The 20,028-nt window shown below is 35.1% G+C and overlaps 1 protein-coding gene across 5 annotated transcripts in view; it reads right to left on the reverse strand.

Annotated features, from left to right (window-relative positions):
* LOC150095856 (uncharacterized) overlaps positions 1-20,028 on the reverse strand; it is a 163,934-nt gene that overhangs the window by 103,958 nt on the left and 39,948 nt on the right. For 4 of the 5 annotated variants that reach the window (XR_016549944.1, XR_016549943.1, XM_090409299.1 and 1 more), the window contains exons 2-3: positions 18,685-18,791; positions 12,909-12,983 (exon numbers count right to left, since the gene is read on the reverse strand). Coding sequence is in view for 3 of the 5 variants with exons in the window: in XM_090409299.1 (XP_090265425.1) it covers positions 12,909-12,983; positions 18,685-18,791 (182 nt within the window). In the remaining 2 variants the exon portion in view is untranslated. The remainder of the gene's footprint in view (positions 1-12,908; positions 12,984-18,684; positions 18,792-20,028) is intronic. The other variant, XM_090409300.1, reaches the window with a different exon arrangement.

A 20,028-nucleotide genomic window follows, 5' to 3' on the forward strand; every position in this document is an offset into this window, starting at 1 on the left:
TTGATATATGCGAAAAGAGTTTTGATTAACGTGCCTTTAACCCTGCGGAGCTCGCAGCTGATCTGACAGATACATGCAAAATGTTTAATATAAATATTCTTACGCACTTCAGTATATAGCTTGGAGGTCATGAGTAGCTGTGCATTCATATGTTACGAGTGATATTGCACACTGTTTTTGCTGTCAGTTTAGTTTAACACGTTATGTAAAGGTTTGTGATATTTGACAGTCAATTGTGTCTGAGAGATACCTCGACCTCCGATATCAGTATAGCATGTTGAAAGTTTATTTTTCACTTGGTTAGACTATAATAAATTTAGTTTAATCCTTTATCCAAGTGTGAGCAAACAAAGTTTGTGCCTGAAAGTATCTTCAGAACTGCGGTAAGGTGGTACAACACCAGGCAACTCGTTGCAAAGGTGGAGCAAGCTAACATCATTCCTATCTCAGTATCTCCCATAATGCAAAACACATCTCCTTGCAGATATTTATAATGTTATGCATTAAGGGAAGGGCCACTACCCATACAGGTTTCGACCTTTATTGAGGTCTCTTCAGTGGGAGCCAGGCCCAAGTGGAGATACCAGGCAGAAGCATTAGCAAGGTCATCTCTACCTATAGGAGTTGCCAAATGGTGTGTCACCGTTTTATTAAATTACTCTGGATTTCGAGAAAGATGTTGAAAGTTTATTTTTCACTTGGTTAGACTATAATAAATTTAGTTTAATCCTTTAATTCTTTCTCGAAATCCAGAGTAATTTAATAAAAAGTTGGCACCTTTTTATTAAATTACTCCTATAGGTAGAGATGACCTTGCTAATGCTTCTGCCTGGTATCTCCACTTGGGCCTGGCTCCCACTGAAGAGACCTCAATAAAGGTCAAAACTAGTCTGGGTAGTGGCCCTTCCCTTAATGCATAACATTATACATATCCGCAAGGAGATGTATTTTGCATTATGGGAGATACTGAGATAGGAGTGATGTTAGCTTGCTCCATCTTTGAAACAAGTTGCCCGGTGTTGTACCACCTTACCCCAGTCCTAAAGATACTTTCAGGTGCAAACTTTGTTTGCTCACACTTGGATAAAAGATTAAACTAAATTTATTACAGTATAGTATAGTTTAGTTGTTGTTTTTTTATTCTTGGTTCAATAATTTCTAGATTGTAACTGAAAATAAATAAACCATCATGTATTACTGAAATAGAGAGCCAAAGGCTTATTTATCATACATGTCCTCTAGGAGATGTGTTTTACATTATGAAAAATACTAAGGAAAGTGATCTGGAGCTTACTCCACCTTTACTACGAGTCACCCATAAGGCTGCTTATGCTTGCATCCACCGAAACTTTTAGTTTCTATACATTCGGCACAAAACTGTTGTAGTTTCTATATTCGGCTATGAAATAATGTTGGAATCAATATCCACTTAATTTGTACCATCATGTATTATATTTGCAGTGTTTTTTTCTTTATGTTTTATTGCTTGTTTGCCGAGGTCTGGAGAGTCATTTTGCTTGTTATTGTAGAATTTATGCCTATAAGAAAAAAAAAAAAAATCCAAAACTGTTCAAACTACTCTTGATATCTTTTTTTTTTTTTTTTGATAAAAAAAATGCAGTAACTAATGTAGGTACAAGTATTTATTTAACATTTACTTGGCCTTCATTTTTTATCTTTCCTAAAAGAGTACCATAGAAAACGAATTATTAATATAGTAATCGATCATGGACGAATTATAATTTTTCCATTGATTATTAGATTTGATTAACGTGATTTTGATATATGCAGTAATATCGAGGGATTAATTAACCGCATTAACCGAGGGATACCTGTACTATGAAACCTCTACTCCAAAAATCTGAAATTCTACCTTTGAATTGTGCTTTCTGAATTATATAGTGGTGCAGCAACAGTAAAAATTTTATATCTCCACATATGAACATTTCAATTTGAATATCATTTAATTAGATGTTTTTCTACATTTTAGGTATCTGATAGTTTTTACCTCAAGTAAGGTTTGAATGACTAAAAAACACTAACGAATAGACAAGGATATTTCTAGTTATTTTTGAAACTTATGACTGACTAGTTTTGCTCAGACTAAAAAACTAGTGGCTCATCATCATCCAATTCTGGGTATGCATGTTCAGGGGTGTACAGGATAATTATGATAGTACTAAATGAAAAATTTACACCATTATAACTTTCAATATCAGCAGTTTTCCTCCAAATTAACCACTTATCTGTCAAGATTCCAATATTATCAGATCTTATATTTCTGTCTTTTAAGGCACTTTTTACTTTATCAATCATCTACATCTTGGTCTTTTCCCTGCCAACCCAAAGAGCACTTGTTTTGCTAATTTTTTCTCTACATTCTGTTTAAGTGACCATACTACCTGAGATCAGCTCTGCTAATGCATTCCCAGATGCTGACAATGTCAAGGTCTTTCCTAACATCCTCATTTTTAACGTGATACTGCTATTGATGCCATCTGTTCATGCCACTAATTCTCAGAACCATATCAAAGAACTCCAGTCTTTGATCAAATGTTTTATTTCTAACCCAGCTCTCAGATCCATAAGTTAAAATCAGTTTGAAAAACCATCTTGTATACAGCCAATTTAGTTTTTTGACTAATTTCTTTCTTATTCCATATAAATGTATTCAGCTGGCTTCCTACCATACCAGCTTTACTAATTCTATTATCTAGTTCCATATTTAATTTACCATCTTCATTAAAAATAGCTGAAATGTTTTACTCGTTCTATAGGTTCGTCATTCAGATACAGCTGATTTTCAATGTTTCTGCCTATTTTCATTGTCTGTCTTTTTTTTTGCTAATTTTCATACCAAATTTTTTACAACAGTTATTCAATTTAGTCAGGGAATCTTGCAGATTCCCTGACTAAATCTGATTTGATATCAGATTTAATACCACATTCCTTCATAATGTGATCCATATAATGAATAACATGGAGATAATGTGCACCCTTGTCGCACACCTAATTTTACTTCATCTTCCTGTACCTCCTCCGAGTCTAACTGCTGACTTATAGCTTAAATAGAAACTATGTATTACTTGATATAATGTCCCATTTACACCATATAACTGTAGCATTTTGAAGAGCTTTCCTCTTGGCACTCAGTCATATGCCTTTTCCAGATCAATAAAACCTAAATACCTGCTATATTTCCAAAATTTATGAACTATTTGTCTTAAAGTGAAAATCTGATCCTGATGAACTATTTGGCCTGAATCCAGCTTGTTCTTCACCAAGTTTCACTTCCACAATTTTTCTTAACTGTTTCTAAAGTATACTTATATAAATTAGATTTATTTTCCTAATCACTTTAGGAAAATAAATCTAATTTTCATGTTCAGTTTTATTTCCCTTTTTATAGATGGATACTACAAGAGCTCTGAACTAGATGAAATTCTGGATGAATTTCATCTAGTTCAGCTGCCTTTCCATAGTTTAATTACTTTTTCTACTTCAAGTATGGGTATGTATTCCTTTTTGGAGTTTTCTACCATCATACTGACGCTGCTTGTTTCATTTAGCAATCTTTTAAAGTAATTACTCCAGATATCTAATTGTTCTTACCAAAGTCTTCCTATGACTTTTGTTTAGCTAGTTTTACACAATGCTTTGCTTTCTTACATTTTTCTCTGGATTCTCTAAGAGCAAAAGCTGACTGACTTACAGGAACTTTCAATATTCTTTCTTTTTTTTCATTCACTGCCTCTTTAACTTTAGCCACGAAGATGAACTATACTGAATTTTAAATTTTGGCTGTAGCAACGCTAAATCCTCTGCTTACATTTTCACTTTGGTGTACCTGTTAGTAGACTATAATGTATATTTACAACCAACAGTCACTGACCAGCAGAAACTAAGAGTGAACTAACAGATTGAGATTGAGGTGTGCATAATTTCCGCATTTCCTCTAGCATGCAATATGAAAAGAATATCAAATAACGAATACTGAAAAGAATAAAATGTAAGAAAGTTTTAAAGCAAATAAAAGTTGAGCAGCTCTCAGATGTGAACTGTAGACTAAAATACACAAAGATTATTGAAGAAAAAATGAGAGTTTTACAATTCGACCTTTATGTCAAGGTCATCTTCTGGAGTGTACAAATATACACAAGTAACAAGCTATACTACAATCATACTGGTTCGTTAAAGGCACTGACTAACCGCTACCACAATTGTTGGCCTGACCTCTGGTGAAAAAAAAAAAAAAAAAAAAAATTATACATCAACGCTAGAGTCCTATTATTTACGTTGTCTACTATATACATATATTAACATCATTCCAGCCAGTTGGAGTGGAATGGTTTCTAATACTAGCGGATTGGCTAGAGTCCTGACTTATGTTGAATCTTTCATATTAGGTTGGCTGAATGTGTGCAATCCAGATCCTTGGAATTTTCATCCCATCTTTATTGTTGATATTTGGGTGGTTTATCAGGATTTAACAGGATTCTTTAAATTTTCTTTCGTACCATGTTTTTGTGCGGTGTAAGGAGCAGGTGCTTTTCCAGTTGATTTGGTGTAAGGTGTTAAGTGCATGGTCTGAGAGGCCTGCTTCACCATAATGGTTATATTTAATGTGTCTAATGTGTTCTTTCTTGCGTATAGGGATTGTCCATCCTGTTTCACCAATGTACGGTAAGTTACAGGTGCAGCGGATGCAATAGACTCCAGGATGTGCTAATGGGAGGAGAGGATCCTTAGAGGAGCTGAATATGGTTTTAAGTTTAGTGGGTGGTTTAAAGGTAGCATTGAGGTTATAATGTTGTAGGATTCTGTTGATTTTTTCTGATAACCCTTTAATGTATGGGATGGCTATGGTTTTACTGTAATCTAGATTCGTTTTTGTTGTGGTTTTATAGAGTATTTTATTGACAGTATTTTTGTTATAGCCATTGTTTATGAATGTGTCACTAATGATTTTTAGTTCTTGTTTCAGGGCTTGCTGGTTAGAGCAAATAGTTGTGGCTCTGTTTTTAAGGGTGTTTATGACTCCATATTTTTGTGCTGGGTGGTGGTATGAATTCGCATGTATGTATTAGCCCGTGTGTGTCGGTTTTCGGTAGACCGTGAAGGATAGACTGCCTGAAGGAAGACGTGTAACTAGCGTGTCTAGGAACGGGAGCGAATTTTGGTTTTCGATTTCGATGGTAAATTGTATGCGTTCGTGTTGTTTGTTTAGGTGGCTGAGGAATGTGTTTAGCATTTGTCGCCCGTGCGGCCAGATCGCGAACACGTCGTCAACGTATCTGAGTCAGATTGTCGGTCGAAGCATGGCGGAATCAAGAGCCCTTTGTTCAAAGGTTTCCATGTAGAAATTCGTGACTGGGGGGGGGGGGGGGGGAGATAATGGTGAGCCCGTGGCTGTACCTTCCATTGGTAGGTAGAATTTGTTTTGCCACACGAAGTAACCGGACTTTAGTACATGGGCAAAGAGGGCCGCAATGTTGGGCAGAAATTTGGTCTGTAGTAGGAGAATTGTCTCATTGATGGGGACATTAGTGAAAAGGGCAGAAACGTCAAAACTGACTAATAAGTCGTCTTTGTCGAGTGTTATGTTTTTGATTTTGTTTATAAAGTGTTGTGTGTTTTTTATGTAGGAGGGGGAATGACCTACCAACTTAGGTGGTAATTGGGACTGTCTATTCCTTCTACTATTGGTCGAAGGGGCACATTTTGTTTGTGTATTTTCGGAACCCCATATATTCTGGGGGGGCGGGCATAGTGGGATTTGAGTTTTTTAACTGTGTCTGGTGGCCAGGAAGTGACGGACTTTAGTAGTTTTTCTGTTTTGTCCTTTATCCTTTTTGTTGGGTTATAATTTACTATTTTATATGTGTTGTTATCGGTTACTAGTTGGTTCATTTGCAGTATGTATGTTGACCTGTCAAGGACAACAGTGGCACTGACTTTATCAGCTTTCGTTATTATTATGTTTTGTTTGGCTTTTAATGATTTAATTGCCGCTAATTCTGTTTTAGTATAGTTCACCTTCGTGGCTAAAGTTAAAGAGGCAGTGAATGAAAAAAAAGAAAGAATATTGAAAGTTCCTGTAAGTCAGTCAGCTTTTGCTCTTAGAGAATCCAGAGACAAATATAAGAAAGCTAAACACTGTGTAAAACTAGCTAAACAAAAGTCATGGAAGGACTTTGGCAAGAACATAGAAAATAAATATCAAGAAGGTGGCAAAATATTTTGGAGGTTATTGAAGAAGCTTAGAAATGGAGGAAAGAGTACTGTAAAAGGAGTTAGAGATGATAAAGGTAACATGAAAATGGGAGAAAAAGCTTTCCTTGAAGTATGTAGTAATTACTTCGAGAAATTGCAAAATGAAACAAGCAGTGATAGCACAGTGGTAAAAAACACTCAACAGGCCAGTCAGGAATACATATCCATACTTGAAGTAGAAAAAGCCATCAAAGGCTTAAAATGTGGAAAGGCAGCAGGAGTAGATGATATTTGACCAGAAATGTTGAAGTATAGTGGTATAAAAGTCTTGCAGTGGCTGCAATGCACAGTTCAGAAGGAATGGACAGAAGGACGAATTCCCGATGATTGGAGTAGAGCTCTCAAAGTACCCATATATAAAAAGGGAAATAAAACTGAATGCGAGAATTACAGAGGTATTTCCCTACAGAGTGTTCCTGGTAAGATATATGCAAGTATACTTGAGAAACGGTTGAGAAGAATTGTAGAAGAAAAGCTTGGTGAAGAACAAGATGGATTCAGGCCAAATAGAGGCTGTCAGGATCAGATCTTCACTTTACAACACGACAAATAGTGGAGAAACCATGGGAATATAACAAAGATCTGTATTTGAATTTTGTAGATCTGGAAAAGGCATATGATAAGGTGCCAAGAGAGAAGCTATTCAATACGCTACAGTTATATGGTATCAATGGAGCATTATATCAAGCAATACTTAGTCTTTATTTGAGTTGTAAGTCAGCAGTTTAGAATTGAAGGAAGTACAGGAAGATGGTTTAATGTTAAATCTGGTGTCAGACAAGGATGTACATTATCCCCTCTGTTATTCATTATCTATATTGATCACATTATGAAGGAAAGTGTTATTAAGCATGATATCAAAATTGGAGATGTTAATGTCAGCTCTTTGCTTTATGCGGGTGATGTTATACTTATCAATAAATCCATTACGAGTCTGCAAGATATCTTGACTAAATTGAATAATAAGACAGTGTAATAGATATGGTATGAAGGTCAACAATAAAAAGACAAAGACAATGAAAATAGGCAGAATCGTTGCAAATGTCAACTGCATTGTGAACGGAGAACCTGTGGAACAAGTAAAACATTTCAGCTACTTAGGCACGATTTTTACCGAAGATGGTAAATTAAATATGGAAATAGACGACAGAATCAATAAAGCTGGTATAGTAGGAAGTCAATTGAATAAATTCATATGGAATAAGAGAGAAATTAGCCAGAACACTAAATTAGCTGTATACAAGACAGTGTTCAAACCAGTTTTAGCTTATGGATCTGAGAGCTGGGTCAGAAGTAAAACACTTGACCAAAGACTAGAGACCGCAGATATGAGAGTCCTGAGAAAGATTAAAGGCGTGAACAGATGGCATCAATGGCAATATCATATTAAAAATGAGGATATTAGGAAAGAACTTGACATTGTCAGCATCCAGGAACGCATTAGCAGAGCTAATCTCAGGTGGTATGGTCATTTAAACAGAATGGGCGAGTAAAGATTGGCAAAACAAGTGTTCTCTGCCAGGTTGACAGGAAAACCACCCAGAGGAAGACCAAGATATAGGTAAGGTACAAAGGCACTTTGATAAGGTACAAAGTGCCTTAGATCAGCGCTTCCCAAACTGTGAGCCACGGCCCCCTTGGGGGCCGTGATATAATGAAAACAAATTTAAAATGTTTTAAGACTAAGTAGATTTTTTTTATTTTAAAAGAAACGTATTCAACTTTTATTATTTATTATTTCTTTTTTGTTATTTTTTTATATTTTAATGGAAAAATTCACACATTGGTGTTGGTTCACAAACTTTGCTTCCTGCGTATTTCTGCACTTAATGAACATTAGTAAATATTGCTTATTCATATGTTTCATTTCAAAGCAGTGGTTAATTGAATTTACTTCGAATGCTCTCCAGGGAAGCTCCAAATCTTCCTGTCCCTTTCATCACGCGTTCGTAATCAGGGACTGTTGATATTGACTTTATACACATATCAAAACTCGTTTTATATTATCACTGTCATCCGAGATAGTTTTCTGTTACCAATAAAAGTTTCGCATATACTTCACACATAAAAAAAAGTTTAAACAAGTTCATGTGGAGAGATAGTAACTCGCTTGCATTGGTAAACAACACCCCTCCCTAATAGTCACTATACTGCAAAGGCAATAAAAACAAGTACTTTTATTATGCCAGTGAATAAGGTATGAGAAGTCTGTGTAATATATTTCTCAACAAATAGTGCAATTAGAGACAACTGGGATAAAAACACTAATTAATAAATCACATGTCCCCTCATACAGAAACTATGCTGTATAGACTGAAACAAAACCATATGTTGCATGGGCAAACACAGTATCTAACTAAAAACTATTGTTATTAATTAGATGTGTGTGAGTTCGATTTCCCAAGGCAGCAATAAAATTCAACCGAACGTGTTAAAATTCGTAAAAGTGTTAAAACTAAGTAATATATATATATATAATGAATGTTATGGCAGTTTCACATATGGAATTCGATTGAAGAGAGTTAGCATTTCAACTCAATTGCCAGCCATGCTTTTATCTTTCGGTTGCGCGATCGTTTGTTAATACTGCACCAATCATATGCACGTTTTAATAACCTGCCTTTGCTGTCTGTTTCACGTTAGGCTTAATTACCATAAAGGGAGAAAAGTCACAAAAGAGAAAAATGTTCCTGGTCCGGGGATCCCTTATTCAGGTAATATTCACTAATTTTCATGTTATCAGTCTGTGGTGTGCCAGTATCGGTAAGTGGTGATATTATTTGATCTATTCTACGTTAAAAAATTTAACCCTGAGATGGATAAGTGGCTGATAAAAAAAATAAAAAAAAAATCCCGCGAACATTTTCTTTCTGCGAGCAGAAGACGCAGAAACAGACTAAAAAAAAATGACAGTATTTCATATTTTACCAGAACAGCCCGTATCGTCTTCAGAATAAGAATAATTAAGAATAATTAAGAATAATTTTTGCCTCTTACCGTCTTCACGGTAAGAGGCAAAAAATGTAATATATGCATTTGATTTTTGCAATATTCGCTGTGTATGTTTTGTATTGAATATAAATACAATAAATATTATAATAATATATCTCTCTATTACGATTTTTTTTCGAGGGGGGCCGTGAAATATTTTAATTTTTGCAAAGGGGACCCTGACATCCAGAAGTTTGGGAAGCACTGCCTTAGATGACAGAAATATAAGATCTGATAATATTGGAGTCTTGACAAGTAACAGACTGATCTGGAGGAAAATTGTAGATAGGAAGTTGGTAATAATGTAAATTTTTCATGTAGTACAATCATATCCTGCACACCCCTTGACATGGCAGGAATTTGATGACGATGATGCAATATGAATGATGTTTTCATAGTTACACCAGACATTATTGAGAGAATTTTTTTTTCTTGAGGGTACAGCTTTATTGCACCACAAACCAGCTGCTAATTATAATACTGGACCAAACTTAATGGTCAGTGCTCGACAAATATGATCGTGCATGGCAAGTAGATTTTACCAGTTACGAGTAGCTGCAGATTGGACCAAATAGAATAATTTTTTATTTAATAAAAAATAACTTTCTAAACAAAAGCTTTTTTTTTATGACTTGAAGAAAACATAGAAGAATATACATAATATAAAAGGGCCATTCTAGTAACAAAATATATTTTCCAAAAAATCAATGTTGTTTTTACTGTTCCTTTCATTCTTATTATTTATGGAGTTCCTCTTGGAATAGTTCTCACACAGAGGAAATGTTCTCCAGACAACAATACAGCAGCATGACATTATGAAAATCCTGTTGACTTATTGGGACATGAAAAGATGTTGGGTGAGTACTTTTTTTGTGGGAGGATGGGCAAGCAGTATTTTGCATAATTTGTCTTGCTAATACTTCAGGAGGCTTCCAGGTTAGCTAGCAAATAATCTCGCTGCTACTAATAACCTTGTTAATTTCAATGGTAGTAAAACTCAATCCTGTCTTAAGTCTAGCAAAATTTTTTCTTTCAGTCTTATTTTTGACAACATGCCAAACCTCTGGACAAGATATTTTCTCTTCCTGGAATAATTCTGACCTCCAATTTTTCTTGGCATATATATTACAAATATCTTTTCTTAGAATTCAAAAAGTTGGGTTATCTTGTACACTCAAGATGTTTTTGCCTTTGAAAAGCCTTAAAAATGGTAAACTATGCTCAAATGAGTACATTTAAGTCAACAATCAATCACTCACTCACCAATTCACTCTACTCTTTCTCCCAGATATTCAGTTTTTACTGCTTACCATTTCCTATACATAATTCTTTATTAAAACACTTAAGGAATTGAACAACGTAGTTAAGAATATAAATTAAATTATACTTTAATAAATATTTCCGATATTTCAGCAACGTCACGTTGCCATCTTCTAAAGGAATTTACACAAAAAGGCACGTGCACGTAGGCATTACAACACAGTAACTGAGAATGAAGAGATGAAGCTATTGTTCTCCTAAAAGTCCTGATGGTGCCCTCTAGCGGGCTAAGTAGGTGTTCTTGGCCGTTGGGCTGACGGTCTGCTGATGTAAGCCTCCCAAATTTGGGGCAGTCGCACACAACCAAATTTGTTGAGATTTAGAGAGTTTCTTAGGGCTGAGGCTGATTCCATAAACAATCGTTTGAATTTGTAGCAAACACCGTAGCAAATACAAATTCGAAAGACTATTTATGGAATCAGCCTCAGCTCTAAGAAACTCTCCAAACCTCAACAAATTTGGTTGTATGCGACTGCCCCAAATTTGGGAGGCTTACATCAGCAGACTATCAGCCCAACGGCCAAGAACACCTACTTAGCCCGTTAGAGGGCACCATCAGGACTTTTAGGAGAACAATAGCTTCATCTCTTCATTCTCAGTTACTGTGTTGTAATGCCTACGTGCACGTGCCTTTTTGTGTAAGTTCCTTTAGAAGATGGCAACGTGACGTTGCTGAAATATCGGAAATATTTATCAAAGCATAATTTAATTTATATTCTTAACTATGTTGTTCAATTCCTTAAGTGTTTTAATAATGCATAACCAACGTATAAGCCTGTCTACGAGAATATACATAATTCTATGTGTAACATCAGAATTAGCATTGATAATTCCCAGCTCTCTTATATTATCTGTTACATACATGTAATAGCTATTCAACTTCAAACTCACGGAACAATTTTTTTTCCTTTTAATTCATCCTTTATGCCACAGTCTTTTGAAACAATCCCCTCTTACGTTTTTTGTAGTTATATCTGCAAAATTTTTTTTTTTTCTCTTCAGATTTCTCCATCCACAGTACTAATGCACTAAAAAGTATATACAACATTGTACTCGTATATACGACAAAATAAACTTATTCCTTGAAAATATATATCAAGAAAAGATGAGAAATAATTTCAGTGTCGAGATGGAAAATCATCTGCATATTGATGACAATAATGAGAATTTATAGATCAACGTGCCAGCCTGGTTGACTGAGTAGTTAGCATAACTACTCTCCCACCAACAGACTATGGGTTTGAATCCCACCGTTGACATGGATGTTTGTGATTTTCTTTAGGTGGTGATAAATGAATTTCATTGCCTGGTGCGAGATCATCACTCCCATCCATTGGAGGCTTGAAAAGTTCCATGTTCAGTCTCTAGAGCAGGGTTTCCAGACTATGTAAAAAATAAATTATGAACACAAAAAATATATAAACAACTAATAAAAAAAAAATCCTTGGCCCATCCATGGTACAACAATATACTATAGGTTTGCAAATAACCTGTCGCAGGTGGGAGCAACACATATATATTATATATTATGTTTAGTCAAAAATGATAGTATTGAGAGATGGAATCCATCAATGCTCTCCATCAATCATTTTCATTCAAATGATTACCTCATAAGGATAAGTTTTTGTCAGGTTTATCCACAAAGACTACCAGGGGCGGCTCGTGAATAGGCACTGCAGAATTGCAGCACCCCCAATTTTTCTCTATATATAAATATATTTATTAATTTATTTATATTTGCTTGTAATATTTAACTTTATCATCAACAATCCTATACAATTTTCTTATTTTGTATAAAAAATAATAAAAATCCATCTTGTAGCGCTAAGGAGGGCGAAGGACACTAGCAGCAGTGTGTTTATTAGTGTCATATTGCTATGCGTGCAAGCATATGCACATCACAGTGAGATGCGAGCTATTAGCATAATGTGGCACTGTCCGTCATGCAGTTCCACTGTTGTTTATATGCAGTTTGCGCCAGTAGTAGAGTGTTTGTAGTGCTTATCATGTTTACTCCGTCTCTTTTAATATTTGGACATTACAATTAAAGACATAACATTTGTTATAGTTTTTGTTTTAGATCACTATTGGGGTTATGATAATGGATTTTATTTTTAAGTAATTTTGAATTATACTAAACTGCATAATTTTATCGATAATAAACAATATTTTTTCATTAAATGAAACAAGAATATATTTTATTTTTAAGTAATTTTGAATTATACCAAACTGTATAATTTTATCGATAATAAACAATATTGTTTCATGTTTAATTTTTACCATAATTTTGATATTTTATCCAAACATGTATACACTGTACTTACAGTGTGTATGTATATATCGAAAGTTGCAGCACCCCCATGATTTCAAGCCACGAGCCACCACTGAAGGCTACCCACCTGTAATACATTAGTATTGTGAGTGAGCTTAAGGGTTGGATAATTTGGAACAAATCAAATATCTCAGTTATTTTTATTTGCATTAATATTAGAGTAACAGCTTATCACAGTACACTAGGTAAAAAAAAGGAAATTACTATTAATGTTAGAGCAATCACAAAAATGCACAATGGAGAAGAATTGAAAAATTAAAAGTACAAATCATTCAAGCTGATATCATATTTTCATTCAGTTATTTCTGTTACTTTATAGTAATCCTAATCATGGAAGGCTGTTCTACTCAACTTCATCCCTGAATTACTATAAAGCTTAAAACTGGTGTATATTCTTGGAAAATACACAACTGGCTCTTATTTCACTACACCTGACAGAAGAATATTATAAATGATTGAGTAATACAGGATGATGCACAATTTTGAATAACATTTCTGATAGGCAGTAGTCCTAAAAGATTAAAAAAAACCAAGCAATGCCAGTTAAAACACAAACCTTATATTTGCTGTATAGTTAACACACCTTTATGCAAATCATATCTCCAAATATATGATTTACATAAAGCAACTTGGCACACTGAGATCTACTTATAGATCAAATTTACCAAGTGTTTCTTAAAATGAACAAGCTTAGTCCTGAAGAAGCAAAGTTAGCAATGACATATATTAACAATCCATTAAATCCAAATCTGTACAGAGAAGTTCAGGAATCAGATCAAGCTCAAAGGAAGTGTAACAAAACTTTTTTTCTAAATTTATCAGTCATTTCCAACCTAATAACTTTCCCTAGTTTTGCATCATTAGAAAACAGAATTTATAACCCATTGTTAAAGTACCTCCCATGCTGTTTACTGTAGACTTGAAGCAGTATGAAAAATTATTTTTCTAGATGATGTAACCCTTTGTGACTAATGGCAGCACTAATGTGCTTAACCAACCTTTTATGAATGGGATAATCAAAAAAAACAGTACATCTCCTTTCAAAGAATCCATAACAACTTTGTGTACAAATTAAACAACAGTGAGAAAGCCTTGTGACATCCACCAGCCACTTTCATTTTCTTTGAATTTGATCCTCCACACATTATACTGATATGTCAGCCACTCTCCATGCAACCAGATTCCCAGCCATCCTAATTAATGTCATAACTTTTGTGAGCTTCATACTTCATTATTAATGTGAAGTATTCTGTCTAACACCCTTTGATATGATAATATGATATATCACTAATATAATATAGCTATAATATAGTCTTCCCTATAATAAGACTACACTGTTACCCGTATTTCATACTAATACCTATCCACTTCTAAATTCTGGCAATAAGTCATTTTTTCAAAGTCTTTAACCAACACTCCAAACTTCCATTCCATTTTAACACTACTCTTATATAATGACACTAACTATGCCCTATATGATTCCATCACAACAGTAGTATGCTTTTGTGTGGTCAGATGTTTCTTACCAGAGGATGCCAAATCTTGAATTTTTAATTTTTCTGCTTTTTGACTGTCTGCTTAAGATTTCCCTATTTTATCATTTGTCTGCTGCTGCTGTTGATACTGATAATCCAATTCTGAAAATCATTCTAACCTGCAATCCAACTATTCACACAGAAGTTACCTTTCTTGATGATTATTACCACAACTCCAAACGGCTTCCTTTTTTCAATTCTGCAGACCAAGCTGGTAGAGAATCTATAGTATTAGCTCTGAGCAGCAACATAAACTAAACTGTTCACATATTGATCAAAATACCAAAAAAAAAGTCTCTCCACTCACTTGACACTAGATCTTTTTTCAACTAGTTCTCAAGGTACACTGTTGAGGTTATTCGCTTGGTAATTAAAATCATAATCTCATCCAAGTTTCATCTCCTGTGAAATGCTCCCCACCCCCCTCTCCTCAGTTACAATCTGTTGGCAAGTGGAAAAATCTCGAAATCTTCTACTCCATTACAGACTTCTACTCTCCAACTCCAGGCACTTGTTGTGATTAAAGAAATTGTCTCTATTGGAATGAGGATCTTCATTCCATGCAAAATTTTCCCATCCAATATCAAAATCATGGTTTTCTAAGCACTGTGCCCAGGCAGTCCAAGGAGGAAAAAATAGCATATTGTAAGTGGCTTGAGATAAAAATTCCAGCTACATTCAAGCTAAAATTTGACTTTGAAAATCTAGATGTCAAAAACCCTGTATCTTACTCCAACAGCAACTGTGCCTTCTGATCCCTTACAAGGGCCACTGTATACAGTTTCTGTCCATTGCTCCTATCTCTCCCTCACTCAAATGGCAGTATTGCAACATCAGCTAAAGATAAAGCTGACAACCTAGCATTATTCTTCTCATCCAACTCCTGCACGGATGACAATGAAATCACCTCTAACTATACATGGAACACTGCATATCTCTTATAGCCTTCTGCCAGAAAAATCAAATCTTGAGCAACCAGGGATACCAGAAAGGCTTCTAAGTCCTGATGGCATTCCACCAACTGTGGAATGCAATCAAGACTAGATGTGGTCCTAATAAACACCTGCTCTTTATCATCTTTAGGATGCATTCTATTCAGCTGGCATCCACCCTTCAACCATTAAAGTAAGCCCATATTCACCCAATTCCGAAAATAGAGAGAGACGCTGCCTGCCATCAAATTTTTACCTTGGCACTGTCTAAAGTAGTAATCTACTGTTTATCCACTCTTCCATGATCGGAATGGTGAATTCTGATAAATGAAAAGTCAGTTAATTGAATGATACTCTACCTGAAGATAGCTGACATGCAGGGATCAGTTAATTGAAAGGACATTGTTTTGAAGGTTCAGATAAACAGTAGATTACTCTAATAGAGAAGGTCATCGGTAAAGAACTTTTTCAACACTTGGAGAAATATATACTAATCAGTGACTACCGATAAAGTTTCCACCAGTCAAAATCCACAACAGATCTCTTTGCCTACCTCACTAACTTGTGACACTGTGCCATGGAAAAGTCTGAAGAAATCCATGCTGACATTCTTGACACTTTCAAGACAATTGGTAAGGTTTGCACTGAGGGCTTCTCAGCAAATCTTATAGCCTGTATTCAATCCTCTATAAATGAACTGCTATTTTTCAGATCACTCTCTGTGAGCAATGTTGGAGGGTGTTCTCTTCATATTTTCCTACTAATGCAGATGTTCCTCAGGGTTCTATTATTGCACCCACCCTCTATTATATGAAGATGAAAAACAATACAGACATTAAAATATCAAAAATTTATTCAAGTAAATGACATAATGTTGGAAGTTTTCACTTGGTAATACTATAAATTAAAGATACCAAGAAATGATATACTTGGCTTAATCCTTTATCCAAGTGTAAGCAAACAAGTTTATTTTTCACTTGGTTAGACTATAATAAATTTAGTTTAATCCTTTATCCAAGTGTGAGAAAACAAAGTTTGCACCTGAAAGTATCTTCAGGACTGGGGTAAGGTGGTACAACACCGGGCAACTCGTTGCAAAGGCAGCGCAAGCTAACATCACTCCTATCTCAGTATCTTCCATAATGCAAAACACATCTCCTTGCAGATATGTATAATATTATGTATTAAGGGAAGGGCCACTACCCAGACTAGTTTCGAACATTTTTTTAAGGTCTCTTCAGTGGGAGCCACGCCCAAGTGGAGAAACCAGGCAGAAGCATTAGCAAGGTCATCTCTACCTATAGGAGTTGCCAAATGGTGTGCCATCTTTTTAATAAATTACTCTGGATTTAGAGAAAGATGTTGAAAGTGGCACACCGTCTGGCAACTCCTATAGGTAGAGATGATCTTGCTAATGTTTCTGCCTGGTATCTCCGCTTGGGCATGGCTCCCACTGAAGAGACCTCAATAAAGGTCGAAACTAGTCTGGGTAGTGGTCCTTCCCTTAATGCATAACATTATACATATCCGCAAGGAGATGTGTTTTGCATTATGGAAGATACTGAGATAGGAGTGATGTTAGCTTGCTCCACCTTTGAAACGAGTTTCCCGGTGTTGTACCACCTTACCCCAGTCCTGAAGATACTTTCAGGCGCAAACTTTGTTTGCTCACACTTGGATAAAGGATTAAACTAAATTTATTATTGTAAGCATACAAAGTTTGCACCTGAAGTATTTTCAGGACTGGGGCAACTCGTATAAAGAAGCTAAGACTTCACTTCACTTGCCTTAGTATCCCATAATGCAAAGCACATCTCCTTGCAGACATATATAATGCCCAAAAAAGGTCACTACCCAGACTGGTTTTGACCTTTATTGAGTTCACTTCAGTGAGAGCCAGACCCAGAGGTGATACTAATGACTTCTGCATTACTTCAACCTTAGTATCACTTCTGGGTCTGGCTCCCACTGAAGAGACCTCAATAAAGATCGAAACCAGTCTGGGTAGTGACCCTTCCCATAATGTATAGCATTATACATGTCCGCAAGGAGATGTGCTTTGCACTGCAGGATACTAAGGCGAGTGATGTGAAGTCTTAGCTTCTTTATACAAGTTGTCCCAGTCCTGAAAATACTTCAGGTGCAAACTTTGTTTACACTTGGATAAAGGTTTAAGCCAAGTATATAATTTCTTGGTATCTTTAATTTATAAATGACATAATATATTCAAACCATGCCTAGTATAAAAACATACTAGAATCAGGCTATGATATCTAACCCTGTCTATTTGATCTTGGTCTAAACTAATATTATTATTACATAACACTTTCAGGGAGTCTAAAGACTCATCAAGGGAGGGCACCTACTCTACAACTCTCTGTCTCCGCCACTCCACCATAAAATATTATATGAAGAAATGTTACAATATTTGAATACAAAACCAATAAATTATTATATAAATAAATATGAATAAAAATTGATAGAACATCAAAATTGAGAACAATAGCAGATAGTACTCAAGATTACTATAGATATAAAATTAATTGAAAAAAATATATAATAAAATAGTGATGACACAAGATGACAACAATTTACTTGGCCTAGGACTATGACAGGAAGAAGATGACAACTACAATCATTAATAAATCCCAAGATGAATTTAACAGATGATTTTCTTCTTAAGCATATGCCATCAGCATAAAATTTAGTGTCATGCTTTCTCTCTCTTAAATGGATATATTTATTCTTTTTTTTCTTTTTTAGATGCAAATCCCTTACACAAAAGGTTGTAATCATGTCACACATTAATGCTCTGGGTAGGTTAGGGGTTGGGTAATCAGACAACCCTGATAAGAGATCATCTATCAACTAATAACTCAGTGATAACAATATAATAACAATTCTCAAATATTTATATGAACTAACTATGCTGCATCTTATTTCCACGATTTACTTGCAGATAAGGAAAGGCATGTTGTAGTAAAACACATTTCCAATCATCCCCTTCAATATACTAAGAAAATCTGAAAATCAAAAATATGTATATTTAAATAACTTAATAAGCATTACATTAAGAAAATCTCCTTAATATCATTTAAGACCTTTTTTAGACTGCATTCCACATATACTGCAATTCTGTAGTTATTCAATCACTTTTTAACCCTGCTTCATTCAAAAATCTCATATAGAAAATTATTGCATCATATCTATGCCATAGAGAAGTCAATACATCCCATTTTATAGGTGGCTAATACAGTGGTCAGTGACCTTAAGCATTCAATATTCTGAAAAATGAGCTTACTGTGCATATATCCAAGCTAGCAAGAATGTCCTATTTTCACCTGGATGAAAAAATATTTCTTCAATCCACTGATCATTTCCATTGCCAAGATATGGATATTCTAATTGCTAAGTAAAAAAAAAATTTGAATAAATAAATAATTCTGAGATAAATAGATAAATATGCTTAAAATGAACATTATTATTATTTTATTATTATTATTTGACACCTCCAGGGAGTCCAAGACTCATCGAGGGAGGGCACCTACTCTACAACTCTCTGTCTCCACCACTCAACCACATCCACAAACTGCATCATCTACACAAATGCCATCAACTGTCCACTACCACCACCACTAGTATTTTCACAGACAATCGCAAACATCCATGCCCACGGCAGGATTCGAATCCGCAGCCTCTTGGCTGGAGAACAGATACACTAACCACTTGGCCAACCAAGTCGGCGTTATTTTAATTTGGACGTTATTTTAAAATATGTCCAAATTCCACACAGTTAGTCGAGTGGTTATGCACTTTGCAACCACATGTCTGGGAAAGGAGTCCTGGGTTAGATTCCTGTCGTTGACGTGAGGAGCTTAAGGATCTTTCTCAGACATAGTCAAGTTAGCTGGTCTTGGGCATGGACTGCAGGGTTTTTCCTCCCGCAAGCAGGCAAACTGGCCCCATGAACATACATAGCTACAGAAATGGGATGCTCCGGAGGAATAGGGCTAGCCACCTTATCCTCGGGATGGGTACAGCTTAGAAGGGCTAAAGATGGCTCCGTAACAGGCCACTAGGGCTAATACCTGAAGGGAAGAAGAAGAATATTTTAAAATTAAATTGGACATGCTATTTTAAATTTTTATTACTATAAAGAACTAAATATCTTACATATCAACTATACTGAGAACAATCTCTACTGACTGTAATATCTCTTTCATTTATTATCATAATATACTTACTTATTAAGCTTACACTACTTATAAATTTTTTTTGACTGGGACTTGTTATAAACCAAAACAAGCTGACATTAAAATTTTTACAAATATACATATAACAGAAAAGCAGCAGAAACAAAATAAAAAATAATAATTTCAAACTAATGTACCATATTCACTCAAATATAACTGTCACTTTTTTTTCTCAAAACTAAAGTTTTTCAAGAAAAAACTAAATTGACCTTTATAATTAAACCCTCATCATCATCAAATTCCTGCCATGTACCCTCAAGGGGTGTACAGGATATGATAGTACTACACGAAAAATTTACATCATTACTAACTTCCTATCTACAATTTACCTCCAAATCAGTCTGTTACTTGTCAAGACTCCAACATTATCAGATCTTATATTTCTATCGTCT

The sequence above is a fragment of the Typopeltis vanoorti genome, chromosome 19, assembly GCF_054136105.1.
Source record: "Typopeltis vanoorti isolate ZY-2024b chromosome 19, IOZ_Tvanoo_1.0, whole genome shotgun sequence".
In the NCBI taxonomy this organism is placed as follows: Eukaryota; Metazoa; Arthropoda; class Arachnida; order Uropygi; family Thelyphonidae; genus Typopeltis; species Typopeltis vanoorti.